Genomic DNA, 16,577 nt, shown 5'->3' with positions numbered 1-16,577 from the left:
ATGAGATAATGATTTTCATGTGCTAAGCATAGGAACTTCGCAGAGTAAATGTTCAATAAATATTAATCTTTTTCAAATACTCTTGTCTTTTTTAAGTTATTATATTAATAACGAACTTTGATTTTCACAGAGATCTGTTTGCCTAATATTTAAAAACTTCTCCTTGTGTGTATTATAATGTAATTTTGTGACAGAGATCAGTGCTGGAAATAAAAATAATTAATTTGAATTGCAATCTTTGTTTGTACCGAGCTTTGTCAACTGAGAGAATATAGCAAGTATTCAGCATGTGGTTGTTCTAACTTAGGGGTCTATCATACACCATTAATATCTGTTTTTAATAACTTTCTCTTTTCCTTTGATGATGCTGTTTTTCAGTGATTGACTTTTATTGATGCACAGATGAGGGCCATTTTATTGAGGTCATTAGTTTTATTTTGTACAGTGTTTGAGGTAGAAATAGAAAAGAGCAACTACTAGTATACTGCTTAGTTTAAGACTTGGAGAAAATTTTTGCATCAGCTAAGGAATTGGTGCAAGGGAACCTACTTTTTAAGGAGGCCACTTCATAAATATCATGTGTGTTCTACTTTTCATAAAACTCTCTTTCTGTCAAAATTAAGTGTTCCCATCTTTTGCTGTAATTTTTATTTTACTTTGTTATTTTTTGGTGCATTATATATTGGTTTTTTTCTTAATTTCCTCCATATAATAGCTTATATACATACCTACCAAATACAGTAACTCAAAAGCCTTTTTTAATACAAGTCTTTTAAATCATCTTTATTTAACTTGTATTTCTTTTCATAGTCTTTATTCATTTCTCCACCATTGTCTATTGTTACCAATGATTAGTTGCTCCAAAAAAAAAAAAAAAATGTGTTTTATTTACAGGGCACAGCTTATGGAAGTGCTCCTGTACCTTCTCGCAGGCAATTATGTGAGTCTCTTCTATTCAGCTCTGTGTTGTAAACATGACTATGTGTTCCTGTGCTGTAGCATGGCATGCTGAGACCAAATGCCCTAAGGTCAATATGCACTCCCCAATGTTGTATATTACCTAGATGTGTTTGTAGCAAACGGTTCCCTTTGCCTCTTCCTTATCTGTTTGTCATTATCCAGCCCATTCAAGAAAACTGCGTTGCAATGTGGCCAAGTGCGTTGAAGCTTCAGTAATGACTCAAAGTCTGCGGCAAATATGGAAGTGGCTCTTAAGTTTATTTTCACTTAGCACCAATGACAGTACTTTCTCTGTCAAATGAATCAGTACGCTTTCTTAAATCCTAACTTCTTTTACATACTTGTTCAAAGAGCTCTTATATCATACACAGCTGTGTTTTTGCCACACAGCTAATGAGACCTCTTTCCTTGAAAAGGAAATCCGTTGAAAGAAATCCTTTCTCTAGTAAATTTAAAGAAAACTTGACTTTCTAACCACCTTAGTTTATTTCTAAGTCATCATATTTAGAACATTTGAAAATAGGCTATAAATTTTTAGATAGAAATCCTGGATTTTACACCCTTGCTCAGCTGTATTATAAATACATGCACCTCAGCAGAGAGTCAGATATTTGCACTTCCTTCAGCTCAGGAGATTTCTGTGACAGCTTGTCTGCTTTAACATGAACTTTTCTCAATGAGAGATGTATACGTAAATTTAATATGTAGAATCTCCAAGGTGCCATCAGACTTTGAGAAAGAGCTCTTTTCATTGCCCATTTCCATCCATGTCTTTTCTCTTTTTCCACACGTCAGAAAATCATGGCTGTGTACCACCATTATAGACTGCTACAGCAATACACCACGTGCTTCTCATTGTTGTGCAAAGCAATAAATACCCACTAGGTTCATCTTAATATGATGTTAAAGGTCTTTCAAAGCTACAGTCCTGTTTCATAATACTTTTCTTCCCTACTGGCAGAAGAAACATACAATTTGATCCCATTCACTGAGAAGGATCTGTGAGTCAACTAAAAAAATGCAGCACTTTGCATCATTCTAAAGCTGCTCAAACAACAAACAAACATAGGCACTTTATTGTTTCATTTTTCACGAAACGCTTTTGAAGGTTTGAATTATTATGAATAAAGTTTTGGCAAAAAGAATTGCTAATGAATAGAAGATTGGATTTAGGCATATTAAATATTCTGTGAGAGTTAAATAATCACCAAGAGGTGTCGGATTATCCCTTGCTGTTATTTTTTCTTATCTACTTCGTCATCTAACTTTCTAAAGTACACTTATGGTATGGTTTCTTTTATGATAACATTGGTAGGGTATTAATGATATAAAGTGAAAACTATAGCAAGACTTCAAATGAGATAAAATACTTTTTATTTACCTCTTTATAAAATAAAAAGTCAAATGTTACATAAGTTGTACTGCGTTGAATATAGAAGAACATCTGTTGTCAGGGAGATAGAGAAGATGTTGTTACTAGAAACTTTTAGAAATTAGTTCATTTAATAAGTGCTCTGAAATTATGAGTAGAAGTATAATCTTAAATTTGGATTTATCTTATTACTCACTTTCACAGAGTCAATGTGCATGACATGAAGATAATATTAAATATTTGAGAGCTCAGATCATTTGTTCTCGAAAATAAAATGATGGGTGGTTTTTCTAAGTGTAAAATCTAAAATTGAAATGTATTCTGTGCCTCAATATATAAGACCATAATATGGATATTACCCTCCTAAACATGTGGACTTGGAAATAGTAAGCCTATGAATTTAGAATGCTAATTATGACATTTCCTTTGGGTCAAGTTCAAGTCTTAGGATCTCTGAACTACATATTAGTCCAGACTCCTTAAGTATTTAATTGTAGTGCTTATTAAAGACATTATATTGAAAGAGTGAATGTTTTATTCTATACATGAACATGAGAATACTGATATTAAACCTCTCTCTTCCTGCCCCTTCCCTAAAATCAATGCCTATCTAGATATCTTACAGTTGGTTCCTGATTCTAGTATTTTCTATTTAGGAGTACGTCATAAGTGGCGACTAACACTTTCTCGAGGTTACAATTAACCAAAGTGTCATTCTTTTGGTGTTTTGTTTTGTTTTTTTAAATTCATTATTAAGGACTTCCTTGTTCTATGGCTGTCACTTTATTTCAAAAAATATATCCAGTTTTGCAATTTCCTTTGCTGATAACCCGAAACAGAATCTAGCAACAAAGAGGGATTGCTTAGACGATGAGGTAATTAGAAAGGCTATGAATCTACAATGAGAGAATTTACATCCATCTCCGGAAACACTATGTGGCTTTTAATTACAGGGCCCACTCAAATATGTGTGTATTTGCTACTAATAATTGATCAAAGTTAAATTGATGGTAATATAGTCTTGGTTAATATTTTTCACTTTCAGAGAAATGCTTGTAGAATGATTAACTTGGGGAAGGGGGAGTCTTGAAAAGTTATTTGAATGTTAATAGTACAGTTTTTATCTAAATGCTAAAAGGATACATCATCTATTCACATGATGTTGACTTTTTAATTTCAGGCTGGTTTCTGGTTTAAAATTTATAATCACCTTTAGTGAGTGAAGTGCTATCTTATGCTGGTAAGACCAACTCTATCTTTGTGTGAATTGAGATTTATAATATTTGAATACAAACTTGCAAAGATTTGACCCATAAAATATTATCTCAACATTTCAAAATATAAGAATTGATTCACATAGACTATTATTTTCTATTTTGTGGCTATAGTAACTAACTATAAGTGTTCTAAATTACAGAACCATACCTTTCTAACAGGCATGGTTCTTGTTATCTTTTTCGAAAGAATATCCTAAAATTTCACAAACCAATTCTAAAATTTAATAAACCATAAATATACTTTCTGTAGAAAAAACTGTGAGCATCATATTTCAAAATGCATGCAACAGTTCAAAAATGATTTGGTTAAAATAATTAAATGTAGGTGTTTTCCTTTCATTTCATAGTATGGCTTTATTATTTTCCAATTTATAAAACAAGGGAGCATCAAATATTTATATGTACCCTATTCAGAGGTACTTACCTAATTTAGTTAAGTCATTCTCCAGCTAGTTGAATGTCAAACTAATTGAAATGACTCCGCATGATAATAATATTACCTTCCTATTCAGAATCAGATAGCAGTTGCCTTTATAACACAAACAGAGCTAAATTGTATGTTAAAAGAGAGGGCATAAACACAAAAACATACACATTTTTATTGTTTGATAAATAAATAGTTGAAGAATTAAAGGGAAATTAACTAGCTACATGTAATTAAAAGATTAAATGTTTCCATAGGATTATGCATATTGTACTTCAATCTACCCTTGAAAATATAAAAGGAGTCTATGAAATAGCTATCGTTCTTATTCAGTTTATCAAAAAAAAAAATGTATACTGTCAATTTCCCAAAGTATGTTTTCCTCTCCTTCGCCTTAACTTACTGCCCCAATTTTCATCAAGTTTCTTTTTCTGCCTTCCTTTTAGAGCTAAATAGTGATTTTTAAGTTCCAAATTGATTTCATCAGCAAGTGATGAAAAACAACACATTAAGAAGAAAGGCAGGATAGCAAATTATTTGAAATAACATTAATCTTAAAGTCGGAAGGAACATTTTTAAGATGCTAGGCTGTCTTTGTAAACACAGATTTTTCAAACTAGTTTTTCCACTGTGCCTTCATTTATTCCCTTTCCTTTTCGGTGTAGCAGTTTATTTGTTGTCATTTCCCTTTCTTTTCTCTCTCTATCATCCCACACGATATCTTTGCATTATTTATCATCCTATTTTAGATGTAACTTTGATTTTACTTATTTTCTTCATTCTTCCATCTACTTAGAAATAATAAAGGAACAGATTTCAACAATAGTGAGAAATAACAAAGCTTTCCTATCACTACCTTTGAAATACACTTTAGAAGTCACATCTGGTAGGGTTGCTTCAAATGTTACATGAGTAAAGTGACTTTATAGTCTTAGAGAAGTGCATTGTGTCTTTAAGTTCACAGTTAAATGTGCACATATATCTGGGAATGAGAAAATTTTTCAGAAGAGACGTTTCAGTCACAAAGAAAATAGAATATTCTCTAGGAATATTCTAGGAAGGAAACACACTAAGTGGTGTGAAGAAACATTAACATACAACTAATAGAAGACAAGGTAATAAAATTGATTACATTTTTCTTTTGTATCTTTTCTACTTTCTAGTAATCTGTGTTATCTTATGGAAGGAAAATTCTCAGTATTGTCATTCTTTTGAAACCAAAGTTGTGGTTTCACGTGAGCTTACAATTTTGAGCTATAAAAAGTGAAAGCTATATTCAGTTCATATATATATGGCATTTCCTTTGATTTATAGACAATAGTAATTGTTATTCTAGGCTATTGAATTTATTTAGTTAATATATGTTAAAACCATATGTAGATATTCTGGTTTTAGCTTGGGATCTAAAAAACTAGAAAAACCATGCATTGCACCCTTATGATAACAACAAAAAACCTGAAAAAAATGTAAATCCACAACTTCTCTTGCAATATCAGAGTGCTAAAGTAACAGGGCAACCAGCTACCTGAGACAGAGGTGAAGTGACAGTTTTCAAGAAGAGACTAGATATAGCAGACACAGTCAGACAACAGTACGAATTCTGTTAAATTCTGATTAACTAATTGGTAGGGGTTGAATGTGGGCTAGAAAAAGGATAAAATATAGTGAGAATGTGCACCCACTTATAGACTCTTCTCTATGGATTTCATTGGGTGCTCCTCCAAAAAATATTGGCAAGATTCCTGAGAAAGTGTCACTTGAATTAAAGGTTTAAAGAAAGGAACAAGCAGCTGCTACAGGAAAGGCACAAAACTCTACCCAGATTCTTTTTCCTATTATCCATACAGAACAAACACCTAAAATACAGAAAGAAAAGCAAAACCCACTGGTGAAAACCCATTGCAGTTGGGGGAAGGGAAAAGAAAAACAACTTTTATTGCTGAGACAGGGACAAGAATGAATGATAAGCCCAGAATTATTGCCGGGTGGGAAAGCTGAAGCACTGAGAAGGCCACATCTGTGAGACCCAAGGACATAGTACCTACCTAAGATTTAGGCTTAATCACAGGAGCAAAAATGCCTTTCTCTCTGTTCCACAGACTAAAAGCATTGGGTTATAAGTAATAGTGGAATATGGATAGGAATATTACAAGCATGGGGAAAAACCCTCTCTGAGGCACAGCACAAAGGAGAGACTAAAGCTGAAAATGGAGCAAACACTTAGGAAAACCCTGTGGCAAACTGTCCATGCCCTAAATAGAAGGTGTGTTCAGAGAAAATTGAAGCCGATGGGTAACCATAGCAACAATAACAAACCCAGTTCAACTCTCCCTAGACTGACCTAGACTCCCACACCAAAGCCCTGGCAGAAGGAATGGCATGCCTGTTTTCAGAAGTACAGTTTATTAGCTTAAATCTCTAATGTCTTACACAAGATATCTGACTTCCCACAAAAATTCTGAGGCACAAAGAAAAGCAAGAACAAAACACACTGCAGAGAGAATGGAGAAGCAACAGAATCAGATTCAGATATTGCTGCAGACATTGAAAGTATCAGAAAGAAAAGTTAAAATAACCATAATTAATATGTTAAATACTCTGATGGAAAAGTTTGATGACATGCAAAAATAGATGTGCAATTCAGGCAGAGATGGGGTTGTAAGAATGAACCAAATATAAATGCTAGTTATTAAAAGCTCAATTACAGAGATCAAGAATGTCAGTGATGGTCTGATCTGAAGACTCAACATGGCCAAGGAAAGAATCAATGAATTTGAAGATAGGTCAATATAAATTACCCAACCTAAAAAGCAAAAAGTGGAGGGAAAATAAACAAACGAACAAGGGGATGGAGGGAAGAACATCCAAGAGCTATGGTACAATATCAAGTGCTCTAACGTAGGTGTAATTGGAATCTCAATGGGAAAAAGAATAGTGCAGAAGAGAAATTCGAGAAATAATGGCCAGAAATTTTCTAAAATTATTGGCATATGTTGAATTATAGATACAAAGCTTAAAAGAAACACTGAACAGATAAAAAGAGTGGTAACAACAAAAAACACACCCAGGCATAACATACTGAAACTACTGAAAATCAAAGACAAAATCTGAAGGTAGCCAGAGGAGAGGAAATACACACATTATATACAGGAGAACAATGATGAGAACTACAGTAGATTTCTCATCAAGAACCCTGCAAGTTAAAAGATTATGAAGTGATATCTTTAAAGTTTCAAAAGGGAAAAACAAACTGGCAGCACATAATTCTATAGTTAGTAAATATATCTTCCAAAAATAAAGGTGACATAAAGACTTTTTCAGGAAAAAATACTGAGAAAATTCACTGCCAGCAGACCTCCGTTACAAGAAATGTTAAAGGAAGAAATGATGAACACTGGAAATGGAATAAATGAAACCAAAAATAAACCTGGCCTTAAAAAAAATCATATATAGAAAGATCTGTTCTATATTCATATATGATTTGCGACATGTTATGATGTAATTTGTAAATCTTAAATGAGATTAAGTTGTATTTACTACTAAGGTATTACCAAAATGAGCAGTATCTTAGTCTGTTCTGGCTGCTATAAAAAGAATACCATGTAGATTGGGTGGTTTAAACAACAAACGTTTATTTCTCACAGTTCTGGAGGCTGGGAATTTCAAGATTAGAGTCAGTAGATGCTGGCTGGTGAGAACCTACTTCCTGGTTCATACATGGCTGGCTGCTCACTCTGTCTTCACATGGCAGGAGGGATGAAGGATCTCTCTAGAGTCTCTTTTACAAGGGAACTAATCCCATTTTTGAGGGCTCCACCCTCATGACCTGACCACCTCCCAAAGGCCCCGCCTCCAAATACCGTTTCATTAAGGATTAGTTTCTGAATCTGAATTTTGAGGGAATACAGGCATTTAGTCTATAGCAATCATATTCACGATATTTTTATAGTTTATGCCTCCTACTTCTGTTATAATTATTTTGCAGATATTTCTTTTGATAAATATATATGCACTTATATATCATACAGTTTTATAATGGGTATTGAAAGTTAATGATGAAGCAGAAACTGTGTACCCAATATGGCAAAGAGGAAAGACAGGAACCCATACTATAAAATCTGAATGATCTATTAATTCATTTGCTATTCCATATTTCTATACTCAATGACTATAATTTATATTGTCATATTGTTGCAGTCTCCTCTTACCAAAATTAGGACATTCTTGTTGTAATTAAAAATTATTAAAATGTTTGAACTGCTTTAACCTAAATACTAATTTTACGTTGTGATTTGCTTCAACCAAAATTTTTTTATTAATCAAGGGACTTTTGCCTATTCTGAAATTATTCTAAAACAGAATGACATTTAAAGATTGGAAATTGAAGTACTAAAGTTAATAGACAAGAAATATTATAGGATAATACTAGAGTATAGAATAAGAGGAATATGATTTTACATTCCTATTTTCCTTTTAAATTAGTAAGCTAATTGAGTGAATTAAGTTACTGTCTTTAAGAATTAGGAATAATCAGCTCTTAGAAATTTGGAAGTTTCTGATCATTAAACTGGCATCTCATTATCAAAGTAGCTGATTTTTTTTTAGTAGATGATTTTTTTATACTTGTTATTTTATAATTTTTACCTTCTATGTATTAATAAATATTTATAAGTACTCAGAAGGTGCTATATTCTGCTTTTATTAAATTTACGATAAGTGATAAGATCACTAATGACATATAAAGTTTAAAATAAAGTTTAGATTAAGGCACTATATTAAAGAAATATATTAGTAAATATATTTAGGATTAATAGTTCGGACCCAGTGATTTCATGGATTTTTAGAGTGAATTTAATCTTTTATGATTTTTCTTGAAGGTACAAATAGGTTAAATGTTTCCAAATAGAGAATATAAGAAATTGCCATAGGCTAACAATATGAAATTATAAATGGTCCTAGAGATTATTTATTCCAGTCCATACAACACAAATCCATTCTTTTTTTTTTTAAGATTTATTTATTATTTGAGTGAGAGTATGCAAGCACACAAGAGCAGGAGGAAGAGGAGGGGCTGAGGCAGAGGGAGAGGAAGAAGGAAAGAATCCAAAGCAGATTCCCAGCTGCAGACCCCTGCACAGGGCTGTCTCATGACTCAGGAGTTTATGACCTGAGCCAAAAGCAGGAGTCAGATGTTCAACCGACTGAGCCACCCAGGTGTTCCAATAAATTCTTGAGAGACTGAGTTATTCAAAGTTCAAGGATTAGTGGCAAAGCTAGGGTTCTAACCCATTTTTCCTGTTTCTCCTTCCAAGGTTTGTTTTTTTTTTTTTTTCAATGCTTCTATCAAGATATCATGTCTTTTTCTCCCTTGATTCTGTCCTAAATTCTGTGGAAAGTTTTCTTCTTTCTGTCGAATTAGGAGATGATGCCCAACTCTTGAAGTTTGAATAGAATGTGAACAAGAACAAGTTCAGGAGGATGGAGCAGGATGTGGAAAGGCATGGCAGGGGGCTAGAACACAGCTTCCATGAGCAGCTGTACATAGCTCGTAACACCAACGGATTGGGTATTGGTGCAACTGAAGAGTTCCCTTGCAGTGTTGGGGAGGGTCAGTTTCTCTGTTATAGGTCAAACTAAACTCACATCAACAAATGTTATGGAGGTTCTTTCTTTTTAAAAAATAAGTTTTATATTTTTGGCAAAGAGTGATTTTTATTGAAATTTAGGGTCTTTTTTCTTTATTTGTGCAAGGTTTTGTTTAAGTAGCATTGGATTGCTCAGATAACCTGTACACTATTTTAAGTCCATTTGTCAATTTGCTTATGAAAGGAGGCAATTATCACTTATGATCTAATTTTTATGTCAAAAAATTAGAGATGACTGGATGTGAATGTAGATTAAAAAATGTGTTTTGTTTATTTATTATTTATTTATTTTTGCTTCCTAAAGAACAAATAGACCACAGCATTCAACTACTTTAGCATAGGTCAGGAAATCTCCATTTTAAAATCTTCCTTTGGATTACTTGGACCCTCAAGGGGAAAACAAATGTCTCATTATTGTTGAGGTAATCACAGTGTTACATATAAATATCAGTATCACAATTTTTCATAATTTAAAATATCAGTTAAAATGAGTTCTTTTGTTGTCACACATACAATCTCTAGGTGATGGGTATTCTTCAGTTTACTAAGAATCCTGTTGTACAAACACTGCATTTGTACTCAAAAGGCTACATGTTGGCCTAAAACAGGTAATGTGGCAAATGTACCCCTGTACCTGTTCACTGAGAGACATGTGACTCGTTTATTGTTCATAGCATGTTCGTGTTGATCTGGTGTATTGCCCACTCCTTAAAAAAAGAAAATATGCATCCTATATAAATACATAATGAAATAGTCTCCAAGAGACATAAACATTTGAAATTATGATTGACCTCTGAGAACTAAAATCAATACAAATTACCTTAAATTCTAAAAATGTGACATGACCCTTACAATATAGCTATATTAAGCCTCAGTATAAAATCTGAGGGAAACTGACCTCATCAACCATAAGTAGAGGGTTTGGTTATCACGAAAATAGACCAAAAAAAAGAAAACAAAAAAGTCAAGAGGTCAAGCTTTGAAGTACCCCTTCATGCATAATCCAGGAGACACTTGAATTTTAATCCCCGTGGTATGTATAATTTCTTGTGGAAATGGACACATTAATAACTTAGTTCAAGACTTGAGCATTTCCTTATCTGCATTATTCCATGGTCTACACGCATCCTTCTCATATGGTTCATGATCTGCTTTCCCATGTGACATTTACAGAGAGAACATATGATTAGGGTCTGGGGACCTTAAGCATCAGATTCATTTAGTGGTAACAATTCAAATTGGAAGTCAATTAAATCAACATTGAATTTTATACAGTTTTCGTATGAATCTTGTTCAGAGGTGTCTGTCCATAAAAAAATTCCTTCTTGGTCTGCTTTTAAATCTGAAAGACAAAGTATAATTTCAGGAGACTAAAACAGCATTGAGGAAAGTTTTCCTGGGAGACCCCATAAGAAAATTTTCTAGTGTCCCCTCTTATTCCCATCCCCTCCTTGAAACCCTTGCCGTTCATTTAAAGCAATATTGTAAACATCTATAAATGGAACTTTTATTTTCTCAGTGTGCTTTTTTGTCGGCTTTATAGCATTTAGGGAATTTATAGAAATAATAGAAACACAGAACCTACTTAATTGAGGACCTTTTGTTGTTACCAATCTCTAGTCAACATTGAGGTAAATCCTTATGTTAAATCAAGAATTTTTGCCTAGAGTATCATTTTTATCTAGCAAATGCTAATTGGTATCTGAAACTAATAAACATTTTTTAATCACTGCTTTTGTTTTAACTTACATGGGAAAGAAAAAAATCATTCCTTATAAATAAATATGCAATGGACATTGATATTCTTTTATAAAAACTTGCTAATCAGAATACATTAAATGAATGCTTTGAAGTAGTTCTGAGTTTTGTAGAATCTGTTTCTTTAAAATTTTGTTTTCTGAAAGATATTTAAGTTAAAAAATGTGTTTTACAGTCAGCCTTTTTTGCCAAAATTCTATTCATGATTAATAAGGATGTTTTCTTTGCTCTCATGTAGAGAAATAGCAAAAAAAAAGGCAAAATATTAAAAATAATAACAAAAAATAATGTGAGGTCACACTGTCAAGATTAAAAGCATTTAAAAATTACATGATTTTTTTCAATCTCTAAGAATTTAAATAATTAGTCTTAAATTATGAGCTATGAAAGCTTTCCTCTGACCCTTCAGGAGTTAAGAGTTTAGAGTCCTTTCCCTTGTCTTTTCATTCCTCCATTCTACACTTAGTCTTGGGATCAGTGTGGGTAGTTGTGATGGTAGGCTCATGAATACAAGCATTCAGGGAGGAAGATGAAAATTTTCTATCTGACATCCTGACAGTACAAGAGATTTAAAAGTGCTGTGTAATTTCTTTATAACTAATATTCACTGCATTTAATTAAATTTTTGCATCGTGCTGTTTTTAAATCATGAGCAATACAGGGAATATACATGAAAATTGCCTTTTAATGGATTGTAGTTTGTGTAAACTTATACAAATTTTATTTATACTCCTTGCTAAGGGATGCATATTTTAGAAATATTCCTTTGGGAAATCCTAATAGAGACCACTCCTGAGTGGTTGTCAGGAGGTAGACCAATGTGTTTGAGTGCTGCTGGATATCAGACACTAGGGTAAGTAGTTTATTTAAGCTATCTCATTTAATTTTCTTAATAGATCTAGAAAGGGGGCATTAGCCCCATTTTTACATGAGAAATCTAACTCTTTTAGTGACCATATGCCTATAGTAATTTCCTAGAGCTGCCATAACAAATAATGACAAACTTGGTGGATTAAAACAACAGGAATTTATTTTCTCACAGTTGTGGAGGTCAGAAGTCTGAAATAAAGATGTCGGCATGGTTGGTTCCTTCTGGAGGCTCAAATGAGAATCTGTTTCATGCCCACCTCCTAGCTTCTGGTGGCTGCTGGCAATTCTTGGTATTTCTTGGCTTGTGAACTTCTTATTGTAGTCTCTTCCTCCATTTTCACATGGCCGTCCCTCTACATGCCCCTCTGTCTTTTCCTTATCTGTCTCTAACAAGGACATTAGATTTAGGGCCCACTCTAAATCCAAGATGACGCTGTCTCATCTCAAGATCATTAACTTAATTGCATCTGTAAAGACTTTATTTCCAAATAGTCACATAACGAACTGGGATCACCACTTGGAAATAATATTTTGGGAGTGGTTGTTCTACTACAATATGCAATGGCAGAATCAGAATTTAGATTTTGTTTTTTTCTGACATTGGAATACAAATGCTTTCCATTGTTCCAAATCAACTCAATAAATATGGCCCAGGTTCTATATTAGACATAAGATGATACTCTTATCAAGATAACTAAAACAGTCTTTGACTTTGAGGGGCTTACACACTAATGAAATATGGATGGCTCTTTATTTATTTATTTATTTATTTATTTTTAAAGATTTATTTATTTATTTTAGAAAGAGTGGGGGGAAGGGCAGAGGAAGAGGGAGAGAGAAAATCTTCAAGCAGACTCCCTACGGAGCCTGATACAGAGTTCCATCCCAGGATCCTGAGATCATGATCTGAGCGAAAATCAAGTCTGACACTTAACCAACTAAGCCAATCAGGCACCCTTGGCTGGCTCTTCAATTTCCAAAAACTAACCATGTCATCTTATTGTAATTACATATTGAAAATATAATTTAAGTTTTCTAATGAAATATATTACCATATATTACCTCTTTGGTTAAATATATTTTCTGTATTACTTATTAGTTAAAAACCAGCAAAATGAGAAAATTCAATTAGATAAAATCAATGGATGTTAATTATTACAAGAATTAAATAGCGCTTATAAATTTCTTATATCAGAAAGAGACTATAGAGAAAATTAACTTTTAAAGAAATACTAAGTTTTTAAAGGGAAAAATAAAATGTTTATTACTATAAATAAACCCTAAAATACTATAAAGACTTTGAGTACAAAAGCCTGGAGAGGGGCGCCTGAGTGGCTCAGTCCTTAAGCGTTTGCCTTCAGCTCAGGGCGTGATCCCGGAGTCCTGCGATGGAGACCCACATCAGGCTCCGCTGGGAGCCTGCTTCTTCCTCTCCCACTCCCCCTGCTTGTGTTCCCTCTCTCACTGGCCATCTCTCTCTCTGTCAAATAAATAAATAAAATCTTAAAAAAAAAAAAAACCTAGAGAAAATTATTCTATGACTTAAAAGGTTATATGGTATTTGGTTTTGAAGGAAATAAATGTTAATATTTAATTACTGAAAACTGGGAAATTAAATATTTTGAAATATTAGAATACCAGCTACAGTTTGTTTCCCAGATTGACTTATTCCACTTAGCATAATCTCCTCCAGTCCCATCCATGTTGCTCCAAATGTTGAGAAATCGTTCTGACGGCTAATATTCCATTGTATATATGGACCACAGCTTCTTAATCCAGTCATCTGTTGAAGGGCATCTCGGCTCCTTCCACGATTTAGCTATTGTGGACATTGCTGCTATGAACATTGGGGTGCATATGGCTCTTCTCCTCACTACGTCTGTATCTTTGGGGTAAATACCCAGTAGTTCAATCTCTGGATCATAGGGTAGCTCTATTTTTAACTTTTTAAGGGACCTCCACACTGTTTTCCAAAGTGGCTGCACCAACTTGCATTCCCACCAACAGTGTAAGAGGCTTCAGAGGGGAGGGGGATGGGGGATTAAGGAGGGCACATATTGCATGGTGCACTGGGTGTTATGTGCAAGTAATGAATCATGGAACACTGCATCAAGAACTGGGGACGTACTGTATGGTGACTAATATAACAAAATAAATATTACTAAAAAAAGATAAAAAAAATAAGTAAGTAAAAAAAAAGAAAGAAAGTTGCTAAGACAGTAGATCTTATGCATAGAAAAATGGTAATTATGTGAGGTGATGGAGGTGTTAACTCTTGTACTCATTTTGCAATATATGTATCAAATCATCATGTTGTGCACCTTAAACTTACACAATGTTCTATGTCAATTACGTTTCAATAAAGCTGGGGAAAAGAGTTAAAAAAAAAAAAGAATACCAGCTACATTATTTTGTAAAGATTACGAGTTAGTAGTTATAAAAATATATTTATATTTATACATATTGCATACAATAAGAAATTTCTGGGTCTGCTTTTTCTTGTTGATGTTGGGTTTTTTCATTATTTTAGGGTAGAGTGGCTCATAAGTGATAGAGTGACACAATTATCCTATCTGTTCTTTTGCGTTAAGTATCATAGCATGAATCAGCCAGCTTGTGTTTTTACATACATCATAGTAATTGGATATAAATAGCTTCCTTTAAAAGCCATTTGGGTATGTTTCATATTAGAATATTTTATAGCAAAAATCTAAATTAAAACAAAAATCTTTAACCTAGTGGCTTTATAGTAACTAAATGAAGATTTATGTCTATAAAGTACAACACTCTCGAAGTGTTTGCATGATAATGTGGCTTTTAAAAATGAAATACTGGAGCTTTTCTTAAAATGAAGTAAAACATATTCAGTAACTAGAAGAAAATAGCTTAAAAAAACCAAAATAAAAATGAAATACTGAAGTAGTTCCTTAAAACCTTTATTTGAAATATGGTTTGAGGTTATACAAGTTTTCAAGGAACTTCAGAGGTGGAAGGGTGACTGATTCTGAGGAATCAATTCCATATAGATTTGGAAGAGGAAGAAATGGAGTAGAAATGGGGAATGAGGCTTGCAGGGTAAGAAAGACAAGGGGAAACTGAGAAAGTCTTCACCTTCTTTACATTTTCCACTCTAAAGGTAATGCTTCTACTTTTCATTTCCATCACATTTCTATTTCCTTTCCTTCATGTTCCTTTTTACGCATCCCCTTCTCTTGCCCATCTTCTCTCTCCATATAACATAGCAATTCTTAGATTTAGATTTGGAAGACAATCAACATTAAATCAAAGACTTTTCTGTAATTAGTTCTTAGAATTGTTTTAGGTTTCCTCTCTTTGGTTGATTAAAAACAAATCAGTCTTGCCAAGTAGCTGATAGGTAATACGTGAACTAAATAGAAAAAAGAATGAAATATCAACAATAACCAATTTTTTTGAAATCCTTATCTGGTGGGGATACAGGAATAGCTATTTCCTTCCTATCGTATTCCTATATTTTTCAGCAACTAGAATCTGTTATTGATCAAATTTACTGTCATCTCATTTGTTCAGTTATGGGATGTTAGTCACTGCACCCAGGAAATCACCTGGTTCAGTTTGGGTAGGAGGTAAAGAAATTAATACTTATTGTCCTGCATTTTCAGCTACAAAATAGAAGCATAGGGGATCCTGGGTCACTAAAGCAGTGAAGTGTCTGACTCTTGGTTTTGGCTCAGGTCATGATCTTATGGGTTGTGAGATCAAGCACCATGTTGGGCTCTACACTAAGCCAGGAGTGTGTTTGAAGATTCTCTCCCACTGCTTTTCCCCTAACTCATGTGTGCTCACTCTCACTCTAAAACAAATAAAGCTAAAAAAAAAAAAAAAGAGAGAGAACATAAATGGACTGAGATTGTAGTCAAATGGAAGGTCAGCTCATACGTATGGGGCATTTGAATAACCCTTGAGAGGAACATATAACTGAGGTACTCAAAAAATGATAGAAATGACTCTTTCCATCTTTCATAAATGGTAATTTTTTTCATGATAGCTCTTATAAAGAGAATGCAGATTTCTGTTTGCATTCACACCTTTGATTCATTTATCATTTTTTCAATGTGTAACTCAGAATGTAATTGGCATTTAAACACGGAGGTTAGCTTTGGTTTTAACTTGATAAATTGAAGCATTCACCGGGCAATTTTGAAGAAAAGATATTAAAGAAATGTAGAAATAGTAAATACTGGATCTACATACTGATTTCTGCTTTAACTACACTTATAAAGCAACTCTTC

At 33.4% G+C, this 16,577-nt stretch overlaps 1 protein-coding gene across 2 annotated transcripts in view; it reads left to right on the top strand.

Annotated features, from left to right (window-relative positions):
* Positions 1 to 16,577, top strand: part of CCSER1 (coiled-coil serine rich protein 1) — a 1,293,520-nt gene that overhangs the window by 1,020,638 nt on the left and 256,305 nt on the right. Inside the window, exon 11 of one of the 2 annotated variants that reach the window (XM_034671500.1) lies at positions 895 to 1,228. The exons of the other annotated variant lie outside the window; for it this stretch is intronic. Coding sequence (XP_034527391.1) covers positions 895 to 972 — 78 coding nt within the window. The 3' untranslated portion in view covers positions 973 to 1,228. Of the gene's footprint in view, positions 1 to 894; positions 1,229 to 16,577 lie in introns of those variants that run through there. 2 annotated transcript variants of the gene reach the window in all.

This window comes from Ailuropoda melanoleuca, chromosome 11 (assembly GCF_002007445.2).
Source record: "Ailuropoda melanoleuca isolate Jingjing chromosome 11, ASM200744v2, whole genome shotgun sequence".
Classification (NCBI taxonomy): domain Eukaryota; kingdom Metazoa; phylum Chordata; class Mammalia; order Carnivora; family Ursidae; genus Ailuropoda; species Ailuropoda melanoleuca.
The sequence above is the reverse complement of the archived record's forward strand: the minus strand, read 5'-3'. Positions and strand labels throughout refer to the sequence as shown.